The 21,878-nt window shown below is 52.9% G+C and overlaps 6 protein-coding genes across 6 annotated transcripts; 3 read left to right on the forward strand and 3 right to left on the reverse strand.

Annotated features, from left to right (window-relative positions):
• Positions 1-1,889, forward strand: GUITHDRAFT_103672 (hypothetical protein; the record flags this gene model as incomplete). The annotated part of the gene is made up of 12 exons (XM_005837361.1): positions 1-82; positions 147-188; positions 243-324; positions 372-414; positions 660-805; positions 861-945; positions 1,134-1,198; positions 1,305-1,389; positions 1,435-1,529; positions 1,579-1,672; positions 1,723-1,779; positions 1,830-1,889. The coding sequence occupies 12 exons, from the start codon at positions 1-3 to the stop codon at positions 1,887-1,889; spliced, it is 936 nt and encodes a 311-aa protein (XP_005837418.1).
• Positions 1,890-2,247: 358 nt separating this feature from the next.
• On the reverse strand, positions 2,248-10,853 carry GUITHDRAFT_135123 (hypothetical protein; the record flags this gene model as incomplete). Its single annotated transcript, XM_005837362.1, has 13 exons — positions 2,248-2,279; positions 2,327-2,412; positions 2,433-2,476; positions 2,529-2,657; positions 2,706-2,852; positions 2,895-3,224; positions 3,268-4,689; positions 4,856-4,990; positions 5,040-9,228; positions 9,270-9,352; positions 9,396-10,270; positions 10,294-10,679; positions 10,720-10,853. 13 exons carry the CDS (start codon positions 10,851-10,853, stop codon positions 2,248-2,250), a joined length of 7,992 nt encoding a protein of 2,663 aa, XP_005837419.1.
• A 1,738-nt stretch (positions 10,854-12,591) lies between these two features.
• On the reverse strand, positions 12,592-13,032 carry GUITHDRAFT_103674 (hypothetical protein; the record flags this gene model as incomplete). Its single annotated transcript, XM_005837363.1, has 3 exons — positions 12,592-12,752; positions 12,917-12,969; positions 13,019-13,032. 3 exons carry the CDS (start codon positions 13,030-13,032, stop codon positions 12,592-12,594), a joined length of 228 nt encoding a protein of 75 aa, XP_005837420.1.
• A 224-nt stretch (positions 13,033-13,256) lies between these two features.
• On the forward strand, positions 13,257-14,667 carry GUITHDRAFT_135124 (hypothetical protein; the record flags this gene model as incomplete). Its single annotated transcript, XM_005837364.1, has 9 exons — positions 13,257-13,274; positions 13,355-13,405; positions 13,549-13,663; positions 13,811-13,892; positions 13,940-13,982; positions 14,073-14,201; positions 14,247-14,341; positions 14,390-14,483; positions 14,608-14,667. 9 exons carry the CDS (start codon positions 13,257-13,259, stop codon positions 14,665-14,667), a joined length of 687 nt encoding a protein of 228 aa, XP_005837421.1.
• A 3,930-nt stretch (positions 14,668-18,597) lies between these two features.
• GUITHDRAFT_47364 (hypothetical protein) lies at positions 18,598-19,014 on the forward strand (the record flags this gene model as incomplete). Its single annotated transcript, XM_005837365.1, has 1 exon — positions 18,598-19,014. A coding segment is annotated over one exon (417 nt), but the record flags the coding sequence as incomplete, so codon positions are not given.
• A 597-nt stretch (positions 19,015-19,611) lies between these two features.
• Positions 19,612-20,294, reverse strand: GUITHDRAFT_103677 (hypothetical protein; the record flags this gene model as incomplete). The annotated part of the gene is made up of 6 exons (XM_005837366.1): positions 19,612-19,697; positions 19,742-19,845; positions 19,898-20,024; positions 20,070-20,132; positions 20,176-20,222; positions 20,266-20,294. The coding sequence occupies 6 exons, from the start codon at positions 20,292-20,294 to the stop codon at positions 19,612-19,614; spliced, it is 456 nt and encodes a 151-aa protein (XP_005837423.1).
• Positions 20,295-21,878: the final 1,584 nt, after the last annotated feature.

The following is a 21,878-nucleotide window of genomic DNA, read 5'->3' on the forward strand; positions in this document are numbered from 1 at the left end:
ATGCAAGGAGCGCAAATCTTCGCTCCTGGGATCGCAGCAGCTCCGTACAGCATGAACCAGGGAGATCTGCTGGCAGTCTACGGTAGGCGAGGACAAGGGGGAGGGAGGGCAAGGAAATAAGCAGGAGATGCTGATGTTTAGAGCAGCCGACACGACAGACGCGGTCCAACGAGGAGGCGTTACAGCTGGTTGTGTTTACAGTGAACGTTTTGCCGTGTACTGAACATGTTTGGTGATGACAGGAAAGCAGCCGAAGGCGACTGATGTTGTCATTGACACCTCCAAGTCTGTTTTTCTTGGAATTGGGCGAGCTTGCATGAACAGGTAGGATGGATGTGATATCGAAAGTTGATGACAGTCTTTGTGGTTAGGAATGGAATGTTCGGGAAAGATCCAAGGGGGATCGGGATTGAGGTCGGAATGATCGCATGTCAGCTAGCAAGGTGCACGGCTGATAAGAGCAGCAGATGACAAGCAGGATATGGGACTCTCCTCCTCTATCAGGTTCGGAGAGGAAGGGAATGGAGAGGAGGGAGCAACAGAAAAAGAGAAAGGGAGGAGAGGAGAGAAGAGAAGAAAAGAGAGAAGAAGAGGATGGAAAGAGTACAGGGAAGGTGAACCTGGGATCAGGTTGGAGGGAGGATGTCTGTATGCTCCAGTCTTTCCCCGCTGCCTTCACGTCCCTGCTACTTGAGCCGAAGAGCGGCGAGCGAGTCCTCGACATGTGCGCGGCGCCAGGAGGAAAATCAACGCACATCGCCCAGCTTATGAAGGACAGAGGAGAAGTTGTCTCGTGCGATCGGAGGTGACGCTTGCAAGGACTGTGAGTGTGCGTGTTGTGATATGCAGTGCTGCTACAGCTCATCAAAGGTGGAGAAGATTCAGCAGCTGGCAACGAGGTACAGCAAGTCTGCATCGTCTCCAAACATGCCTGAGCCTGACAAGGTTGGGACTTTCCTGCATTCGGCCTACAAAGGCAGACGCGACGTGCTCTGTTGAGAGAGGTCAGACCTCTGTCACAGCGAAGGTTCTTTCTCCTCCTCATGTCCTCCCTTCGTAGGAACGATAGAGCGGGAGAGCTTTGACCGGGTTGAGACCTCAGGAGGGAGCAGAAGCATCTGAAGCTGCTTCAGGTCCTCCTCGATCCTCCGTGCTCGGCTCTGGGGCTCAGACCTTCGCTGCGGGTAGCGAGCAACAGGTGCGTCTCCTCAGACACTGCGGTCTTAGCCCCTGTCCTCTCTCTCCCCTCCTCCTCCCCATCCTACTTGTCACCTCCTCTCCCTCTGACCTCCATCTCCTTGCAGCGCCTGGAGCGCGTCCCGATCCTCGAGGCTGCAGGCTGATTCCCTCCACCAACTCCAGCTGTACCAGCGGCAGATGATCAGACAGGTCCGACGACCCCAGCTTGCATCCAGCTGACCTGCGGCATGGCAGGCTGTGATGGCGCTGAAGCCTGGGGGTAGGCTCGTTTACTCGACGTGCACGCTGAACCCTCAAGAGAACGAGGGGAACGTGGCATGGATGTTGAGGTGAGGAAGTGAGGCAGGGGGAGCAGCGGCCTGACCGTTAGGCTGCCAGGAACTTCGACGTGCAGCTAGTTGAACATCCTCTCGCTTCCCTCGGGCTGCATGGCATGAGCTGCCCGGGCCTCGAGGACGACGACGCCCGCAAGGTGACTGACCGTGAGTGCTGGGGCCCGGCGAGGATCTGATGAGACTTCAGCTGTTTCGGTTCGTCCCTGGGACGCTGTTGCAGCTGCAACGGATCGACACTAACGAGGTCAACGGCTTGGTAGTAACCTCAAACGAGTATCGCTGACTGACTTTCAGCTGGAAGACGTCGATCTCTTTCCCGGCTTCTTCGCTGCTTGTCTACAGAAACTTCAGTGACGCGCCGGGCGGGTCGGCAAGACTCCCCGGGCCGAGGCCCGGGCCAGGCCGGCTGCCAGCCTCAGTCAGGCCGGCTCAGGCTCAGTCCACGGTCCAGCACCGTTCAACGCCGGTTCAACCGACCGGGGCCCGGGGGCGCCAGGATTATCTTTAGATTATTTATGGGGCTGCAGCTAAAAAGATAAGATGTAGCCAATAGCCTAGAATCAGTAAAAGTACTACAGTCAAAGAAGCATTATTCGATCTGCTTGTCTTCCATCAGTTTCATTCTCTCCTGCACCACCGCCATGAGTTGCAAAGAAACAAGATGATGGCGCATGCCTGGATGTCTTTCAGGAGGGAGATACTGGTAGACATGCTAGACTCCAAGGACGCGATTCTTTGCTGGATCTGAGATGCAGTGTCAGCCTTGTCATCGAGCACAAGGAAAGAGCTACCGATGTGAGAGTATCGTCTCCAGCATTTTCTTGCTTCATCTTGAATGTCCTCTCCCTGACCAGCCCCGTTAGCGATGATGGATACGCTGCTTACCCGTCGTTCAACCTGGGGAGCCAGTCGTAGCGGAGAGGTCCTTCAGCGGGCCAGACCTGAGAGGAGATCAGGAGCTAAGAAGCGCTAGAGGAAAAGGCAAGACATCACCTGGCTCTTGATGAACTTCTCTTGTCCCGTTAGGTATGAGTTTGCCTTGGACTTGATATAGAGCAGGAAGAAGAGATACCAGCGAGGGTTGTGCTCTTGAAGGACGTGCTTCTCGAAACCGCTTCCGTTCTATGCAAGACAGTCAGAATTGACGGGAAGCATCAGGCCAAGACACACCTGGTCAATCTGAAATCGTTCGAGGTTGCAGATGAAGCATGTGGACTTGAGATCGTTCTCTGCAGTCTCACGCTTGTCTCTCAGCCCGCTGAAGGCATCGATGACGATTCCGGTGATGATGGCAAGCAGCACGTAGATGAAGAGCCACTGCAATCGCGGTCAGCCCTTCATCTTTGTTCACTGGACCACCTGATAGAGAAGATCCCAGACGACTCTGAAGAGGAAGAAAGACGGAGATGATACTGCGTCAACAATGTTTGATGGAAATGTCGGGCTGGTCGTGACATCCCGGATACCATCTCCTCGCATTGCAATGAAGAAATAAGCCATGAAGCACTGAAACATGTTCACACAGATGTAGTTGCCATCTCCGTCTTGATGTATGTCTTCGAAGGCAATCATTCCCAACACCATCCAGATGTACATGAAAACTAGTCCGATGATAAAGGTGTTGAACATCTCCACCGCCTTGAACTTCATGGCGTCCACAACAGTCTTGGAAGAGTTGAAGTAGAATACCTGCATCTCTGTCAAGCTCGTTCCTCGTCAACTCAAATGTCACCTCGAAGAAGGCAAAGATGGTGAAGAGCGGTCCGTTAGTGATGGCCGCAGTCAGACCACAAGCGAAGAAGGCGGTTTCATAGATGAAGGTGCTGGATGTCAGCACAGAGACGAGATCTTGATAGCTTGAACGAGGAATTCTCTTTGTAATTCTCGACCAAGCCCTCCGATGTTTGGTAGCAGGCTGTAAATGTTGTATGGTCTCACTCGCTTCCTCTTCCGCTTCCGCTTCCTCTCCATCCTCCTCCTCCTCCTCCTCCTGCTCGCCGTCCGGGGTCGCCTCAAGATAGCTAGCGAGCGATCCCGAATCTTTGACATCCTTATCGTTCTCTCGCATCTCCATGATGATGACTGGAACATGAGCGATCATGAATGAGAAATACCGGATCGAGCAGATCAGCAGATTGATTCGACACATGTACATCGAGATCTCTTGCACAGATGGAACAACAGTCCGATAGAAGTACTTGTCGTTGGTTGTTGCGCTGGAAAGGCTTGACAGATTCTGGAAAAGCTGGCGAGAGGACAAGCCTGACAAGCTTGTGTTGGGCGGGTAACTCCCCAGTACCATCATCGCATGCAGCAACAAGACCCACAGGTAGGATATCCTGCAGATAAGGCTCCAGCGGTCGATGGCGAACCCGAACCAAGTTCTTCGCAGACGTGACTGAAATTCCTCTCGAGCAACGATCTTGCAGAGGTTCTTGAGGAAGCCTTGATTCTTCTTGTCGGGGTCTTCTCTTTCAGTCTCGTACATCTCCGCATACTCCTTGTCCAGCGCTCCCCCTGCCACACACTTGTCCGGCAGCTGATAGTAAATTCGCTCCAGCCGCCCTTCTCGCTGGATCTCCACGTACGCGGTCCTCTGCTCATAGAACCTGACGGCAGAAGGAGCAGACACGAGCGCGGATTGAATGGTTCCAGTCTGATCGTACTCGATCACAAACCGCATGACAAAGTAGTAGAGCGCGCCCTCCCTGATGATAGCTTCCGACGATATTCCGATCTTTTTGTCATGCAGCTCATAGCAAGAGTTCATCTGAAACACCATTGCAGCCCAGGAGACTGTTGTGATCATCCGCTGAGGAAGCATCTCTCCTTGTACGCCTTCCAGCAGAGCGAAGGAACACGACACAACCGCGAGTTTCAGCCTTGATCGCACCGCGTTCCTCTCCTCCTCTGTCACTTCGTCGGGCATCACCTGGGCTAAGCTTTTCCTTCTCGCCACAAGGGTCTGCTTGTCGATTTCTTCAAACCTGATCTTGTGGAGGATTCTATCGCAGAGGTCGAAGAAGTCAGCGATGGCGATGGACTCTTGGTTGGGATAGTTAGGTCCGTGCATGGTGTCTGCCAGCATAAGAAAACCGCGAATCGCCGCCTCGACCAGCACAAAGTCTCCTTTCTGAAGGGCATCTTTCAGCTCCTGCAAGCAGAGAAGAAGTCAGAGAAGCGCTCGCTAGAATGAGAGACAAAACCAGAGAGAGAGAGAGAGAGAGAGACAAACAGACAGACAGACAGACAGACAGACAGACAGACAGACAGACAGACAGACAGAAGGGGAGAGGGGGAGAGAAGGAGATAGAGAGTACAGGTTCAAGCACGATCTGATATTTGATCGCTTCGTCAAGGAAATTGTAAGATATCTTATTCAAGCTCTGCAATCTGAAGATGTCTTGCAATTTCTTGTTTTGTCCCATGCACAACCTTCGAATCATCTTCATCACCTGATGTCTCATCTCAACAACTAGTTTCCCTTGCAGCACGCGGCTATACCTCTGTGATGAGCATCTGTGACTCTCCAAAAGCTTGCGAGACTGCGCTTTTGCTTCTCCCTCTCATCGACTTGCGAGACAGCATTCGTTCTGCGTTCTCTTGCTTCGCTCGCTTTCGGACATCCTTGAGGCCCTCGACCGCATCCTGAAATATCTTGTTGATCTGAACGAACAGGTGCTGGCTCGACGACGACATGAAGAACTTTGCAAACTGCTTCTGCACGTCAGGGTTTCCGCCATGCAGCAGAGCGTTGGCGAAACTGAGGCAAGCTTGCAGGATGTCGCTGTCGTTGGAGAAGGCGAGAAGGTTGATGATGATGTTTACTCCTCCAAACTTGCTCAGGTTCGCCTGCAGTCTGATGTAAGACGGGTCCGCAAGCTCCTCGTCACTGGGGTCCTCGTTGTGCATGAGGGGCTTGAAGCTTACTTCCTGCTGCCCTACAGACTTGTTTGCGGGGTTCATGTAGATGATCGCCCTCAGCACCTTAAGACCTCTAAGCTGGACACTCTGCTCGCACTTGTTGGAGACGAGGACGCGGCAGAATTGCTGGATGACTGCAAAGTCTCCCTTGTCACGCACAACGCCATGCACAAGAGTCCTCGCGAAATCCTTGAGGGCGTCGGCCTCAAGTATCTCCTTCCTGCTGTCCATGAACCCGCACTTGTCAGCGAGCATCTCGTAGAAGTTGGTCCAGCCCTCCAGGAACTGCTCCTTGCGGCTCCGGGGCGCTGTGTCATCGTCCTCGTCATCGGGGGCCAGGTCAAATTCTTCTCCTTGAACCCCTCGCTCGTTCATCAGCGTCAGAAGCTCGATGATCTGCCTGGACTCCTCCAGCCTGCTGATCCTGATCAGCTTGCGGTTGAGCTCTGTTAGTTTGGATCTGATATCCTGATTCAGATCCTTGCAGATGGAATGCTTGATGACCTCGTCAGGACAAATCTCTGTCTCTTTGAACATTTCTTTCATCGCGCAAACAACTTTGATAAGGTAAGAAAAGTGAGCGTTGGTTTCGTTGTCCTCCGACTTCTTCACTTGGTCGTCCCCCGAGATCGTTGGCAGGATCGTTGTGACATGTTCCGAAGCCGCCTCTATGGAGCTGAGAAAGAGTTCAGCGAGGGACTGGTCGCTCTCGTCGGGAATGGAGTTATAGGAGCTATCGCTTGCTGCGATGACGGACTTGTAGTACTTGGAGGGCCAAACTCGTCGCGAGTTCTGCATCTGCTTGATTGCGAGGATATCGACAGAGGTAAGGTAGATCTCAGTGATGAAGGTCAACCAGGCTGATCTCACATTTTGCAACACCTCGATATCTACCGCCTGTCGGACACCATCGGGCCCCTTATCAACATCTAACAAGTTTGCTAAAGCCACCTCAAACGAGACCTCCTGCTGTATCTTGACTTTGTTTCCAACGTTCTTGCCAGTGGCGCAAGACGACAAGATCTCAAGGCTGGCGATGTGATATTTGATCAAACTCCCGAGCTCTCGTCTGTGCTCTCCCTCCATCATCATCGTCAGCCGATCTTTGCCATACCTCTCGTCCGATATGAGCAGAACCTTGGACTGCCTGTAGTCGCACGTGAGATCAAGAATGGCTTCTTTGTCCTCCATGAGCAGCCGGAGGATCAGGTCCTGGTTTCGCTTCAGCGGAACATTGTCGATGATGAGAAAGACGTCGAAGAACCGGAGCCAGCGAGCGTTTCTCCCATGCCGTTTGATGGAATTCAGAAAGTGCCGGAAGAAGTGCTCCGGGACTTGTGTTGCCAACCTTGCATTGTTCCTGACCATCTCGCGGAGAGTGTCGGCGACGTTTAAGTTTGAAACGCCTACGTGATCTAAGAAGACTCCGAGGAGCGGAAACAACTTCTTCTGCGCTGGTGGATGGTTGCTAGCAAGAGCACGAAGAAAGTTGTAGCACAGCTGAAACAGCTTCTTCCTCCTAGCGACTTTCGCTTCTCCTCCGCTTTGTTGAGAACTCTCGTTGATGGTCAACCTTAGCAGGTCAACCACAGGCTCGTCCAGCTCCCAATTCAACATGATCCGCTGGTTCTTGGCGACGATCTCCTTGGGGATCTGAGAAGAGAGGGTGATGCTGAAAGTGACATGTTTCAGGAGCTTCTCAGCTTCTACATACGCGCTCTCTTCATCAGAGTTGAGAGACTTCTTGAGGTCGGTCAACCTCTCGATAATGTACTTGATCTCGTTGTAGACAGTGACAGCCTCGGGGTAGACTAGCACCTGCAGTTGCTTCAAGTCCTCGATGAACTTGCTCCGCTGAAACAAGTGGGAGATAAGGAAAGACACTGCCTGCTCGGTGAGCGCCACATCTCCCAGCCTCATGACAGACAGGACGGCTGAGATGGTCTCATCGTTTTGGAAGTTGTCTTTCTCATAGACGTCACTCGAGATTCGCTCGGGGCTCACGATGTTCTTATTGAAGATGTTCTTCATCAGCCTCTCGATCTCGTCTGCGTAGGGTCTGAACTTCTCCCTCAGTGTTTCCAATAGGTTCATCCGCAGCGAGAATGTCCTTGAGCCGTGGGAGGAGCTGAAGAGGCGAGAAGACGATTCGATGAGCGGGTTCTTGTCAAAGACGATCTTCCTGGCGCTCATCTTCTCGAATACATCCTCCCAGCACTTTAACGCGCAGGTCAAGCGATAGTTGGCGCGGAGATTGCAGAGACGAGTCAAGAGCTCAAAGCACTTTGATCGAATTTTCATCCTCAAGATCTCCTCTCGGTTCTCGGCGCTCTTGACGTGCAGGTGGCGACTTCCGATCATGCGGAAGAGACCGTCATAGAGCTGGACGATCCCCTTGAAGTTTGCCTTCAGCTCATCTCGATCCTCCACAATGAATCCAAAGTCCACCAGCCAGTCACACAAGTCGATCCAGGACAAGATCAAGTCCAGCTCGCCATGGCTAGCCATGCTCAGATTCCACTCGCCTCGTGCGCCATCAGACGGTTTCTCGCCTTCCCAGGTGCAGAGAGAGTGGAGCAGGTGGTCAGTCAACTTGCGAAACTTGGCCAGGGTGTCCTCAGAGTAGTTTGTTTCCTTCCTGTCAGCGAGGACAGGCGACGCCTTAATGAGCTCCTCCGCATCTTTCAACGACTCGGTCCAGATCCGCGTGTAGGAGATCTGGGGCTTGGAAGACTGAGGGTCCCGATCAACGTGGAAGCGCAGCATCAGCTGGGAAAACCTCGCCCGCACCATGGCAGGGACTCTTGGGGAGGTCATGACCGCAAAGAGGCTGTCAAAGTCGAGGGGAAAGCCGAAGTTGTCCATCGCCAGCGTCAAGGCCACGTGGTTGCGACCAACCACGAGGTTGGAGAGGAGGGAGCAGCACCGGATGAGGTACCTGAACATCTTCTCATCACTGTTCAGCGTGAAGTACTGGCAGATCATGATGCTCGACGCGTAGTCGGACACAGAACCCGGGCTCACGGTTCCAGCAAGAAAATTTGACATGCTGATCCAACGGCCTTCATTTTCTGATTGTGCAGAAACAGGCAGCATGAATTCCAGCTCAACTCCAGCTGCTTCGCGGTTGATACGATACTTGGGAAGCAGGTAAAAGAAATCTTTGAAGAGTTTCTCACAGACGAGAGCTTGGTTCTTCGGGATTGGATCATCTCCACACGCGCAAATCGCTGCCAGGAAGTCGACATGTCGGGGATCGCGCTCGGTCTCAAGCATCTCCATGAATTTGGCGACATCACTGTCTTGGATCAGGTTTAAGATCCTCCTCTTTCCGTAGAAAATCTCCTTCATGGCAACTGTCGCAGAGACTCCTTTCCCCAGCTGACTCTTAATTACATCCATGCGCTCGAAGACAAGCTGAGCGTTCTGCTCATTCTCGCGTACCATGTGCTTCATCAGTCTGTAGATCATGCGCAGCATGACGACCATGTCCTTGGCAGACTTGTCCTTCTCGAGCCATGTGAGGGGCAGAAGCTTCTGGAAGGGAAGCTCAGCGATGTCCAAGCACAGAGTTATGACGTTCATCTCGCGGAGCAGCTTCTGGATGAGAGGTCGAGGACGACCCTCACGAGTCATGGGGTTCATGTCGGTATCTGACGAGCATTGCAAGATCAGCGCTGTCAGCGCAGAGATCAAAGACGCGTGATGGCGCTTGAACATTTCCACCACCTTCACCGCTGCCTCCGACAGCGAGCCTCCTTGACCTCCGCTGCAGAATCTGATCAAGAAGAAACAAGCCAGTCAAATTACCTGTCATCTCCTGCTTCTTCGACAAACACTACGAGCTCAAGACGATTGCGGAATTGCAGAAGTACAGCGACCTCTGACTTCAACTGGAGCGAGGTCAGGATCAAACGCAGTCACTGGTTCGCAAACCTGCTTGATCAGATCCTCGTATGTCTTGGGAACAGGAACGAGAATAAACGCGTCTCTCTCGGAGTTGAGAGCTCCCAGGTCGGTCGTGATTGCTTTGTTCCCCGAGCACTTCTTCCCGGCTCGCTCCGAGACTGTGATGCTCTCACCATGCGACATGGATAGCCATCCATTCCCCTGGATCATGATGAGTGAGTGTGTGTACACGCTCTTGGTGGAAACGTCCTTGGCAAAGTGCCGGAAGGAAAAAAGAGTTCCCTCAGAACAATGCTTGGTAGTTGCTAGATGCCCCCCATTGCTCTTCAAGTACAGGCCGCTCACCAAGTGCTTCAGTCGATAACGTTTTCGTTCATCGCACTCGATGTTTTGTCCTCCAAGGTAGATGTGCTCCCCCTCGATCTTCCATAACCATCCCGATTTCTTCCTGTCGATGGGCTTGACTTTCCTTCTCAGGTGAAAGAAGGGGTTTGGGTTCAACTGAGAGTCGAAGTTAAGGTACGACTCTCCGTCTTTGTGGTAGATACAAACAACGTCCTCAGACTTGATGATGTTTTCTTCGCTGGACAGCTGAAATGACTGGAATAACAAGGCTCTCCAGGAGGTCGAGTCAGCATCATGTACTGAAGCATCCATCTCATGCACAACTTCTTGGGTCTCACTCTCATCTGGGTCGATCGCAATGTTTTGTTTCTGCGACACATGAAGACGGCAGATATTCCCAACGATCTTCTTCTCCGAAAAGAAGCATATCAGATCTCCCGAGTTCACCGGCTCCCCCTGCCCGAACGTCTTGTATGCTGGCAGCACAATGAAGATGGAGTTCTCAGATCCATTTTGCAGCAATTCTAGTGATTTGCTACTCTTCTCGGCTCCTGCTTCTTTGACACTGTGAGAATGAAACCTGAAGAGGCATGCACAAACTGAATCGCATCGCCATATTTCACGATCTCTCCTCTCTGCCTCCTCTCCTCTGCTTTGTTCGCCTTCGATTCCTCCTCGAAGTCGATCAACAATCTGTACATTTCCCTCAGCTCTGTAAGGTTCTGAATCTTGTGCAAGCGAGCAAACTCTTGTACAGCATATTCGATCTTGTAGACATTCTTGGGCAGAGATGGCAGGTCAAGTCCTTGGCCCCCATCCCAGGATCCCTTCTTCACAAGCTTTCGCAGCGCCTTGGCAGCCTCATACTGAAACTTGGGGATGATGATCCAATGGCACAGCTCCATGTTGGACGGCATTGCGACCTCAGGCTCCAAGACTCGAACTCCAGGAGTTTTGCTGAGCGAACTACATGCATGTTATCTCTCATAGCAGCGAGAACTTTCACCTGTCGTAGAAGGCCAGCCCGTTGAAGCCGTTGGGAACCAACGCCACGGAGTGTCCATACCGCAATGGCGGATGCAACTTTAAAGGGTCAAACCCCCGCAGCACTGAAAGTTGGCCTGATCCAGCAAGCTCCATGCTCTCGTATCCGCGTTCGCTCAAGGTTCAAGTCGATGAGTCATGAAGGATCGAAGCTCTGCGAAAGACAAGGTTGCATCAGGCGAAATGAAGCAAGAAGGAGGGGAAAAAGAATTATACTCAAATTGAGGAGGAACTCTTCAGAAATAAAATAGTGATGGTAGCGGGTAGTACACGAAAGCATCAAAGACAAGGAAATATCAAGAGGAAGGAGGGGGTGCATGGGTGTACATGAAAGCATCAAAGACAAGGAAATATCAAGAGGAAGGAGGGGGTACATGGGTGTACATGAAAGCATCAAAGACCAGGAAACATATATCAAGAGGAAGGAGGGGGTACATGGGTGTACATGAAAGCATCAAAGACAAGGAAATATCAAGAGGAAGGAGGGGTACATGGGTGTACATGAAAGCATCAAAGACCAGGAAACATATATCAAGAGGAAGGAGGGGGTACATGGGTGTACATGAAAGCATCAAAGACAGGAAACATATATCAAGAGGAAGGAGGGGGTACATGGGTGTACATGAAAGCATCAAAGACAGGAAACATATATCAAGAGGAAGGAGGGGTACATGGGTGTACATGAAAGCATCAAAGACAGGAAACATATATCAAGAGGAAGGAGGGGTACATGGGTGTACATGAAAGCATCAAAGACAGGAAACATATATCAAGAGGAAGGAGGGGGTACATGGGTGTACATGAAAGCATCAAAGACAAGGAAATATCAAGAGGAAGGAGGGGGTACATGGGTCTCCCGTTCATTAAGTTGGGGGAGCAGCATGAAGATGGAGGAGAGAGCATGATTGATAGCGGTCAGTTTTTCTTTCTCCATCCCCACCTGCCCGCATAAAAATCAAACAAGTCGGGGCTGACCTGAACCCCTCTCTTGCCCTAAAACTACCCACGTTCTTATACCATCCAGAGGAACATTTCGTGCTCGTACAGTATACAGCGGTAACTAAATAATATCTGCCGCGGCACGCGTTGCCGTTCCCTCTCGTTGCCGGATGAGTTAACCAGGGTGGTTCTGGTAGTAGTTTTAGTCAAATTCGAATACCAAGATATTTGACCTAAAATTTTTGCTCCGTCACCCACTTTTTGTACCTCTTCCGTTGCAGCCATCGCGACCTCTTAAACAAGGAAAGGCAACATTGAGTAAACCTTCCTTCTATTTGAAATGAATAGGCGTGTATAGTTGACCAACTAATCATGCGGGGTCTCGGGGTAAGTATTCAAATGAAACATGTAACAACTTCACTCGTCTCTCGAGTCCCCACTGATCTTTACTCCCATCTCCACTCAGGGACTGTTTGCACAGCTGCTCAGCGCAATCAAGGTCCATGGCCCGTCAATGTTAACTCCTGACAGTCCAAGGCAAGTGCTGAGATCAAACAGCTCAATCCTTGGCTGAGAATCACACCTATAGCAGGTTAAATGTGTAAGGTATGTGTAAGGTATACATCCACATTTGCACTTGCCTTGCTATATTTGAACTGAAACACCTCAACTCTGATGTACTAAAGCCCTGATCAGCTACAGGTGTTTGTGAAGATGGGAGGAGTTTGAGAGGCTGAAGGGAAAGGGAAGGGAAAGGGAAGCCGGGCTGGGAGCCTATTGATATGCTGATCGCGAGAGAGGAGATGCCAGAGGAGAGACGGTTTACTCAAGACCACTAGCGAGGAAGGGAGAAGGGTGAGGAGGAGAGGAGGGGAAGGAGGCAGCTTCCGGTACACTAGCGAGGAAGGGATGCCTCAGAGCCTCCTGTGCTGTCATCCTCGTGCGGGGATCGATGTTGAGGCAGCGGTTGAGGAAGTCCCAGATCCCATGTTTCTCCTCCACCTCCAGCCAGCCCTTGCATTCCGCATGCGCGCTCAGGTGTTCGAATGTTCTGAACTGAATGGCATCAAGTTAGCATCCCCAGGCTTCCCAACACCATATCATCCTCATCCTCATCCTCATCCTCATCCTCATCCTCATCCTCATGATACAACAACGCAACAACTCAGCGTCGAGCTTGAAATCTTCGATAACATCTCTGATCGTTTCTCTGTACTGACCCGTATTCTCGTAGTCGTGCTTCCACACCATGTTCTTGATGTACATGCGCAAGCTGCTCAGACAGTCAGACCAGCGCTTACTAAGTTACACAACGATCGTACCAGTAGATCTCCATGACCGCCAAGTTGTCATTGTCATGTCGGAACCACTGGAAGCAGTGTGTCTCCCGGCAGAGCAGGGAGAGCAGTATCACCCCAGCGCTCCAGACGTCCACTGCTGTCGTCTGGTGGTGGCTGCCCATGAGTATTTCGGGCGCGCGGAACCCCCGGGTTCCCCCAAGGCTGTACAGGTGCTCCATGAAACCCAAACTTTGTCTCCTCTCACACCTTCACGACAGGCATGAGGCACTACCGGAATGTATCATCATCAAGCCGACGTACAATGAGGAAGCAAAACTCTTCTCTTGATGCTCTTCTCGTCATTCTTTCCTTGTACAGGAGTTGGTGAGACAGCTTGCCGAGGATACGACCTTCAACGACCTCCCCAAAGTGACCCTCCCTCCCTCCCTCACTCACTCCCTCCCTCCCTCCCTACCTCCCTCCCTACCTCCCTCCCTCCCTCCCTCCCTCCCTCCTCCCCTCCCTCCCTCCCTCACTCACTCACTCACTTCAATCCTCTCACTGGCTAACAGGTGCTCGTGGGTCGTCTGTGCGGAGAAGCAGTGATGCAAGGAGCGCAAATCTTCGCTCCTGGGATCGCAGCAGCTCCATACAGTATGAACCAGGGAGATCTGCTGGCAGTCTACGGTAGGCGAGGACAAGGGGGAGGGAGGGCAAGGAAATAAGCAGGAGATGCTGATGTTTAGAGCAGCCGACACGACAGACGCGGCGTTACAGCTGGTTGTGTTTACAGTGAACGTTTTGCCGTGTACTGAACATGTTTGGTGATGACAGGAAAGCAGCCGAAGGCGACTGATGTTGTCATTGACACCTCCAAGTCTGTTTTTCTTGGAATTGGGCGAGCGTGCATGAACAGGTTGGATGGATGTGATATCGAAAGTTGATGACAGTCTTTGTGGTTAGGAATGGAATATTCGGGAAAGATCCAAGGGGGATCGGGATTGAGGTCGGAATGATCGCATGTCAGCTAGAAAGGTGCACAGCTGACAAGAGCAGCAGATGACAAGCAGGATATGGGACTCTCCTCCTCTTTCAGGTTCGGAGAGGAAGGGAATGGAGAGGAGGGAGCAACAGAAAAAGGGCCTGGAGCGCGTCCCGATCCTCGAGGCTGCAGGCTGATTCCCTCCACCAACTCCAGCTGTACCAGCGGCAGATGATCAGACAGGTCCGACGACCCCAGCTTGCATCCAGCTGACCTGCGGCATGGCAGGCTGTGATGGCGCTGAAGCCTGGGGGTAGGCTCGTTTACTCGACGTGCACGCTGAACCCTCAAGAGAACGAGGGGAACGTGGCATGGATGTTGAGGTGAGGAAGTGAGGCGGGGGAGCAGCGGCCTGACCGTTAGGCTGCCAGGAACTTCGACGTGCAGCTAGTTGAACATCCTCTCGCTTCCCTCGGGCTGCATGGCATGAGCTGCCCGGGCCTCGAGGACGACGACGCCCGCAAGGTGACTGATCGTGAGTGCTGGGGGCCGGCGTCCCTGGGACGCTGTTGCAACTGCAACGGATCGAAACTAACGAGGTCAACGGCTTGGTAGTAACCTCAAACGAGTATCGCTGACTGACTTTCAGCTGGAAGACGTCGATCTCTTTCCCGGCTTCTTCGCTGCTTGTCTACAGAAACTTCAGTGACGCGCCAGGCGGCCGATCCCGGTGACGGTCCAGCCGCTACCGTTGAGTCAACTTCGGGCCCGGCGGGCTCGGGGCCCCGGGGTTGCCGTACTTTTCCCATCACAGTAGAGACTAGTGCTTGAATAAAGCATGGCACAACTCAGAGACTTGAATAAAGCATCACTCAACTTGCACCCTGAGAGGAGGCAGAAGAATGCTTCTATGACTCCTACAGCTAGCAATCATGGAGGGCAGCGGTGTGTGAATAGGAGAAGGAATGTGTATACTCTGAGGCGGGTTTGATTTACTAGCCAAACTTTCAAAAAACTGATATTTGGCTAGGTCGCAAGGTTTGAGCTTCCCGCCATGCGGCTTGCCCCTGCTGCCTTCCTCCTCCTCCCCCTCCCCCTCCCGCTCCCCCTCCTTCTCCCTCTCCTCCTTCTCCTCCTCCTCCTCGTTCTCCTCCCCCTCCCCATCCTCCTGCCTCCTGCCTCCTGCCTCCCTCTCTCCATCTCTCCCTTCCTCATCTCTTGTCCTGACACTGTTGCTTCTCTCTGTCTGAATCATTCGGTTTTGCCAATCCTGTTTCACCAACTGTGCATGAAATCCTCGCAAACAAGTCTTGCTCTAAAAGTTGGTTTGTGCCCTCGCCCCACTTTCCGTGTACTTCCTCTTGTACATTCATTTTTATACTCTTGGTTTATCTAGCTCATGGTTGTAGCTTCGCTCTATAGCTGTTTCTCGTCTTTTCTGCGTGCACGTATCCTTCACACATCTTCCACCTAATTGAGGGGATGCGTGAAACATAGATATGCCTTGTCCCCATGCCTTTGACATTCATGCCATTTCTTGGTGAGATTGTAACATATCTGATGGGTCTGAAGACTGCTCTTGCCAACATTGTTGTCTCATGCGTCTAATGATGCGATAAAATTGTTTGATAGATCTGGATTCAGGTACTGGATGGTAGTGAGTTAGATCAACGGCATCTTGAAGATCGACAATACACATGTCTGCATCACTGTTGGATGCTGTGGATAGCTCTATCCAGCAGAAGCTCAACACAAATGCTCACTCGAGCGAAGGGTGACTCGTGCAACGAGCAGTTCAAGTTGACTAACAATAGGTTGCTTCAGATCCGATTGGGACGAAGAAGATGAAGACAAGCAAGTCGAGAATCAAGAGAAGGACCACGGAGAGAAGATGGAAGGAGGTTAGAGTTGATGAAACCATCCCTGTCGCAGCTCACCAGCATATCCAGAAACCAAAGTGGAGGAGGAGGAGGACAGCAGCTCCGACTGGGACGAAGACGACAACCAGCAGGGCCCTGCTGCAGGAGCAGGAGCAGGAGGGGAAGAGGGGAAGACCGGGGAAGAGGAAGGAAAGAAGCAGGAGGAGGAGGAGGAGGACAGCAGCTCCGACTGGGACGAAGACGACAACCAGCAGGGCCCTGCTGCAGGAGCAGGAGCAGGAGGGGAGGAAGGGAAGACCGGGGAAGAGGAAGGAAAGAAGCAGGAGGAGGAGGAGGAGGACAGCAGCTCCGACTGGGACGAAGACGGCAACCAGCAGGGCCCTGCTGCAGGAGCAGGAGCAGGAGGGGAGGAAGGGAAGACAGGAAAGAAGCAGGAGGAGGAGGAGGAGGAGGAGGACAGCAGCTCCGACTGGGACGAAGACGACAACCAGCAGGGCCCGGCTGCAGGAGCAGGAGCAGGAGGGGAGGAGGGGAAGACCGGGGAAGAGGAAGGAAAGAAGCAGGAGAAGGAGGAGGAGGAGGAGGACAGCAGCTCCGACTGGGACGAGGACGGCGAAAGCAGGCAGATTCCAGACACCCAAGAGAATGATGGGGGGGCGGAGAATGCAAAAGCAGGTATGCTATTTTCTTTGAGACGTTCCGAGACCACGGATACGTAACGTGCGTGCAGAGTTATATGGCAACGTAGAGGAGAAAACCATCGCGGAAAACCAGGTCGATCAAGACAAGGGGCAGGATCAACCTGGAGAAGGAGGTGTGTGGTGTTGAATTCTGTAGCTGCAGGCTACAAGTCAGCCGATGATCCTTCGGTTTTCGCAGAAGCCGAATGGGAGCAATTCTCGTCCAACCCATTTGACGATCACGAACTGGGCACTGACGAGGTGGACCTGCAGCCTTCAGGTCAGTAACTTGCAACATGTGATCTCGTTTTATGATAGAATTCCTTGACAGCGATGGATGCGAGTCATCCTGGTTTCATGCTGTCGATTCTTTGCTTGTTATCCTGATGTTTTCTTGCAGAAGGCCCACCATCTGTCCAACCAGAACTTCATCTTCCCCCAGACTCACTGGAGAGCCACCTGCCTCCTCTCCCTGTCAAATCAGCTCCTGACCCGAAATTCACGCTGGCATTGGATGCCATGCTCGCTTCTGAGGTTGGGGCAATCATTCCGACAAAGGATCCGATTTCCCAGGAGCCAGTCGCTCCACGCGAGCTGCTGGTCGGTAAACTCCCTCCCATCCGCAACGCCTACAAAGCGCCGAACCCTTTCTCCAAAGCCTCGGAGGATGATTTCGACTTCGAGGGGTTTACTCCCAGAAAGCTTGAGGTCTCCGACTCCAGCACCTTGTCAAGATCTCTCCATCACGAGAAAGATAGGCACTTTGACTCACGGACCCCAGCTCATGTCCTGCTCGCCGGCGACTCATGTTTTGGCATCGATCGTATCGGCAGACGGCTCGCAGAGGAGCTGGAAGGAGAGCTGATTGATGCAAATTCACTACATGGAGAGGATTCCGCTGATTCCTCGGGCTCAGAACTCTTGCAAAAAGTGATTGCGAGGGTTGAGTCATGTCAGGGTTCCTTTGTCTTGATCAACTTCCCTCGGGACGGACACGAGGCGGAAATGTTTCGAGAAGCACTGATCACCAACAACCTGAGCATCACTGACTTCCTGCTGCTGGAAGCCGACGAAGAGTTCGTGCTCGAGAAGAAGAAATGGATTGTGGACGAGGACGGCGAGAAGGTGATCGACGCTGACTTCGAAGAGAACGCTGCTCTTGCAGCTGTGAACGAATGCAATCTCAAGAACAATGCTATTGCTCACGAGTTTGGATCGGTCTGTACCAGCATCGATGCTGAAGCTGAAGAGGACGAAATATGGGAGCGTGTCAAACTCACTCTGTCCTGCTACCTCACCAAGGAAATCCCCCCGATGCCTGACGAGCCTCTCCTCTCGCCTGAGGCGGAGAAATCACCGACCAATGCAAGTCAGCACAACCCATTCTCAGAAGTGGAGGAAAAAGAAACGTCACCCCCTGGCAAATCTGCCAAGTTGTCGGTGAAGGAGCGATACGAGAAAACCGTGCAGCAGGAGCAGGAGAAGAAGATTGAGACTGACATCATGGGGGAGGGCGTCCCGTCTGCTCAAATCAACACTATCGTGGAGGAGGGAGAGGAGGAGGAAGAGGAGGGAGGGGAGGAGGCTGAAGTGGAGCAGGACGAGCGACCAGGAGTCGATGATGGAGGAGAAAGTGACGAGGCTGCTTCATCTTCACAGCCTGGGCAAGGCAAGCCGCTGAACCAGGAGGAGATCGACCGTAAGATGCTGGAGCAAGCACAGAGGGCATGGGCCGGGATCGAAGAGCAGACGTTGGTTGACAGAAGTGAAGAAGTGCAGCAGGGGATGGTGTCGGAGCAGAGCGGGAAGGTTCTTCCTACCAAGGTTGTCAAGCGCGAATTTCTTATCTCGTTCGAGGAAGCCCTTGACTTTTTCCGCCACCTTGACCGCTCGCCCTTTCTCGACTCGATCGTGACGCGGGCAGAGGCGGTCGGCTGCATGGCGAGGTTCATGGAGAAGGTGATGGGAAAGAAGGAGCTGAGCTCGCCCTCCCTGGTGGACGAGCGAGAGCTTGTCTTCGTCATCGCTAAGGTTGCCTTCGGGAAAGGCTCCTACGTCTCCGAGCTTGAGCCCGAGGTGATCCACCTCCGGATGCTGCAGACGATCTTCAGCCATGTGACGGGGAGCAAGGAGCCGAGGGCGAGGATAGGACGGCACTGGGAGGATATTGGGTTCCAAGGAACTGACCCAGCGACGGACCTGCGCGACCTGGGGATGCTGAGCATGCTGCTCCTACTGTACGCCTCGAGCAATCACCTCCAAAAGGTCAAGCAGGTCTTCCTGTTCGCGTCGGAGTCCGCATCTGTCTCCGACGCGGCTGACCATGGCTTCCCCTTCAGCCTGCTCGCCATCAGCCTGTCGAGGATCTGCCTGGAGGTGCTGAGGACGGGCGGCCTGACTGACGCGATGAATCGCGAGCAGAGCGTGTTCGACGTGCTCAACACGTTCTTCATGGGCCTCCTTCTCGAGTTCTTCTCCCACTGGCGTAAGAACGGGCTCGAAGTTAACCGAGGTGACTTCCAGCTGGCGCTGGAGCATGTGGAGAAGAAGGCTCAGGCTCGGCCCGCCTCCATCCTCAAGGCATCTCGTGACCCTGTCTGGGAGCCGCCGGCTGATCATGTCGGCGGCGATCCCGCGTTCACCAGCTTCTAATCGTCCAGCTGCTCTCGATATTCTTTGCTACAAGACAAGCTCCATGAGATCAACTTCCCAGACCGTCTCGTTCCTCCTGACGACCCGGAAGCCTTTCCTGTAGTCGGTAAAGTCACCAAGGTCAACCTGGCCAGCCACTTAACCTCAGGTAGAACTCATGGCCAGAAGTAAACTTGCGTGATGTCTTAATAAACACTCTTAAAATCGACATGAAACATGGAGAAAAGAAGGGAGGGAGGGGGAGCAGGAGCAGGAGCAGGAGCAGGAGCAGGAGCAGGAGCAGGAGCAGGACCTGGAGAAAGATCCTCTTGTATCCGTGCTGCATCGCGAACGATCTGGCAGACTGAATCAACGCACGATAAGAGGCGGGGATTTGATACCTTGCTGTAGCAAAGAGCAAGCTCCCAACTCCCTTTCCCCTGCTACCAGCGTCAGCCTCTGCTACGCCGCTGATCCCTCTGCTCGCCTTGCGTCTCTCCGCACGTAGAAATGTCTCAGCTCGAGCCCAGCACTGTCCGGCCGGAAGCCTTGCGGGCTGTCAACGTGACAGCCGTTTGCTGTATCAACAGACCTGGATGAATAGAGGCAGCGATGACAGTGACGGCAATCATGCCCAGCACTCGGCGCGATTGACCAACATTGTTTTCAGCTGCCACCTGCTCCCCGTGCTGGGCTCTTGCAAGGGATCAACAACAGCAACAGGGAGAACTTTGATGAAGCTCGCTACCTTGTTGCTGCACATGCGACCCACATGTTGGAAGTTTCATGAGGTAACGGGACGGCAGAGAGATCCAACGACGATGAGCCGCTGAGAAAATCCCTCGAGCCATCTGATTGAAGCTTCTCAAATTCCTCTGGTACATGAGTGAGCGGCAAGTCCTGGAGCAGACCAGAAGAACCTGCATAGAAGACCTTGTTGCTTGCTCGGAGACCATACTCCAGGATCGATCTTCGAATGATTTCTGGGGACGCACGTCAGCCTCCTGCAATCTTTCCGTTGACTACCTACGAGTGCACTCCTCCGTATCGCGTGCTGCATCGAAGTTTCTGACCTGCGATGGAGTTGAGATGAGCAACCCAGCAAACGAAAAAAACCTCAATGTGCTTAAAATCGACCTCTTCATCTGGTGTTCACGTGAGTACGAGTGAGCAAGACAAGGTTCTTTCCTCTCTCTTCCACTCTACCTCGAGAAAAGAACGCATCGGAGTCGGCCGGCATTACTTTCAATCTTTCCCCCCTTGCCCGCTCCTTGTTTCGCTCCCTACACACCTGTAACATGCAGTCATAAATCAGTCACAACGTGCGGAAGAACCTTCATAGCGTCATCGTAGCTGCAAGTGATGTGCTCTCCTTCTGGTATCCACCTTTCAAACCATGTGAGCCTCGCTCCTCAAAGATACCATTCCCTTCCTACCTCCCCCATCCATCGGAGTAGCAGAGCTGGAAAACGCCTTTGAGCCGAACTCCTTGAGACGGGGAGAGTAAGGACAACTCAGATATCTCCATGAAAATATCTCAACGTACGCCTGTCTCGAGCAGCATGAACTGCATCCTGCGGGTTGAAGAACACATCACACTCCTGATCATTCTTGTTGTCAACATATGCGATCGAGCAAGGGAGGGAAGATAATCACATCAGCGCTGACTTCTTCATGGTCAGGAAGTATCTTCACAGAATAAGCGCGTCTTGGTTGTTCTAGGGTTGTACCCTCCTCATCCAGTAGTGCAGGAAGAATAGCCGAACCCTTCGTGTGCCATGCTTCAGTTCGGGCAGGCTCTACTCCCATCATCTTCTTCCTCCTCCTCCTCCTCCTCCTCCTCTTCTACTCGCTTCCCCCTTCATTTTGTTTGATTCCTTGCTTCTTCTCTGCTCTCTCCTCCTCTCTCCTCCTCTTCTCCCCGTCTTGCTTCTCTCCTCTCTCACCTGCTGCACGTACACTTGCATGGACCGGGCCGGATCCTATGGTTTTTCCTTTTCTTTCTTTCTTTCTTTCTTTCTTTCTTTTACAGAAATTTTTTAAGTACTACCGTACTTGATTCATTGACTTGAAGCCTCAGAGTCACGGTCAGTCAGCCCGGCCGGGCTTGGACAGTTCCGCCGGACTCGGAAGTTCCTTACTGTTAAGTTAAGCCTACAACGCGGGAGTTGTGTTGAACTTCGGAACGTGTCATCGGGGCCGCCTGCCCCCGGCCACTGACCGTGTTCCCGTGACTCACTGGTGGCCACGGTCACGCCGCCGCGGCCGCCGCGGGGCGGGCTGGGCCCGGCCGGGCCATCCGATCCGGCGGCCCGGCTCGTGACGGAGTCCGATCGAGAGTCACGGTCACGAGTTAACTCGGCGCTATCTGACTGGCACGGCTGGCAGCAGTGCGATCCATCAGCTTTGCCTATAACTTATGATGCCGGCGTACAGGTTGATTCCGAGCCGTTAAGTGTTAACTAGCTAGTAGTCACTACCGTACGTACTATTGAAACTACTATGTGCCTTGAAAGTAGAACCGTTGAACATTGTTCCGAGTCAACCGGACCGGGTCAGGCCCGGGCCCGTCTGACCATCGATGACTAGTATTACAGGACCCACCCCTGTGCATTTCCCTCTTCAAACTCTACCACGCCTGTATCAGAGCCCCACAGGAAAAAGAACCCCAAAACCAACAAGCGAACGTAATGTCCGAAACCGGCCCGGCGGCTCGCCGCGCCGCGGCG

Source organism: Guillardia theta, assembly GCF_000315625.1.
Source record: "Guillardia theta CCMP2712 unplaced genomic scaffold GUITHscaffold_14, whole genome shotgun sequence".
In the NCBI taxonomy this organism is placed as follows: domain Eukaryota; class Cryptophyceae; order Pyrenomonadales; family Geminigeraceae; genus Guillardia; species Guillardia theta.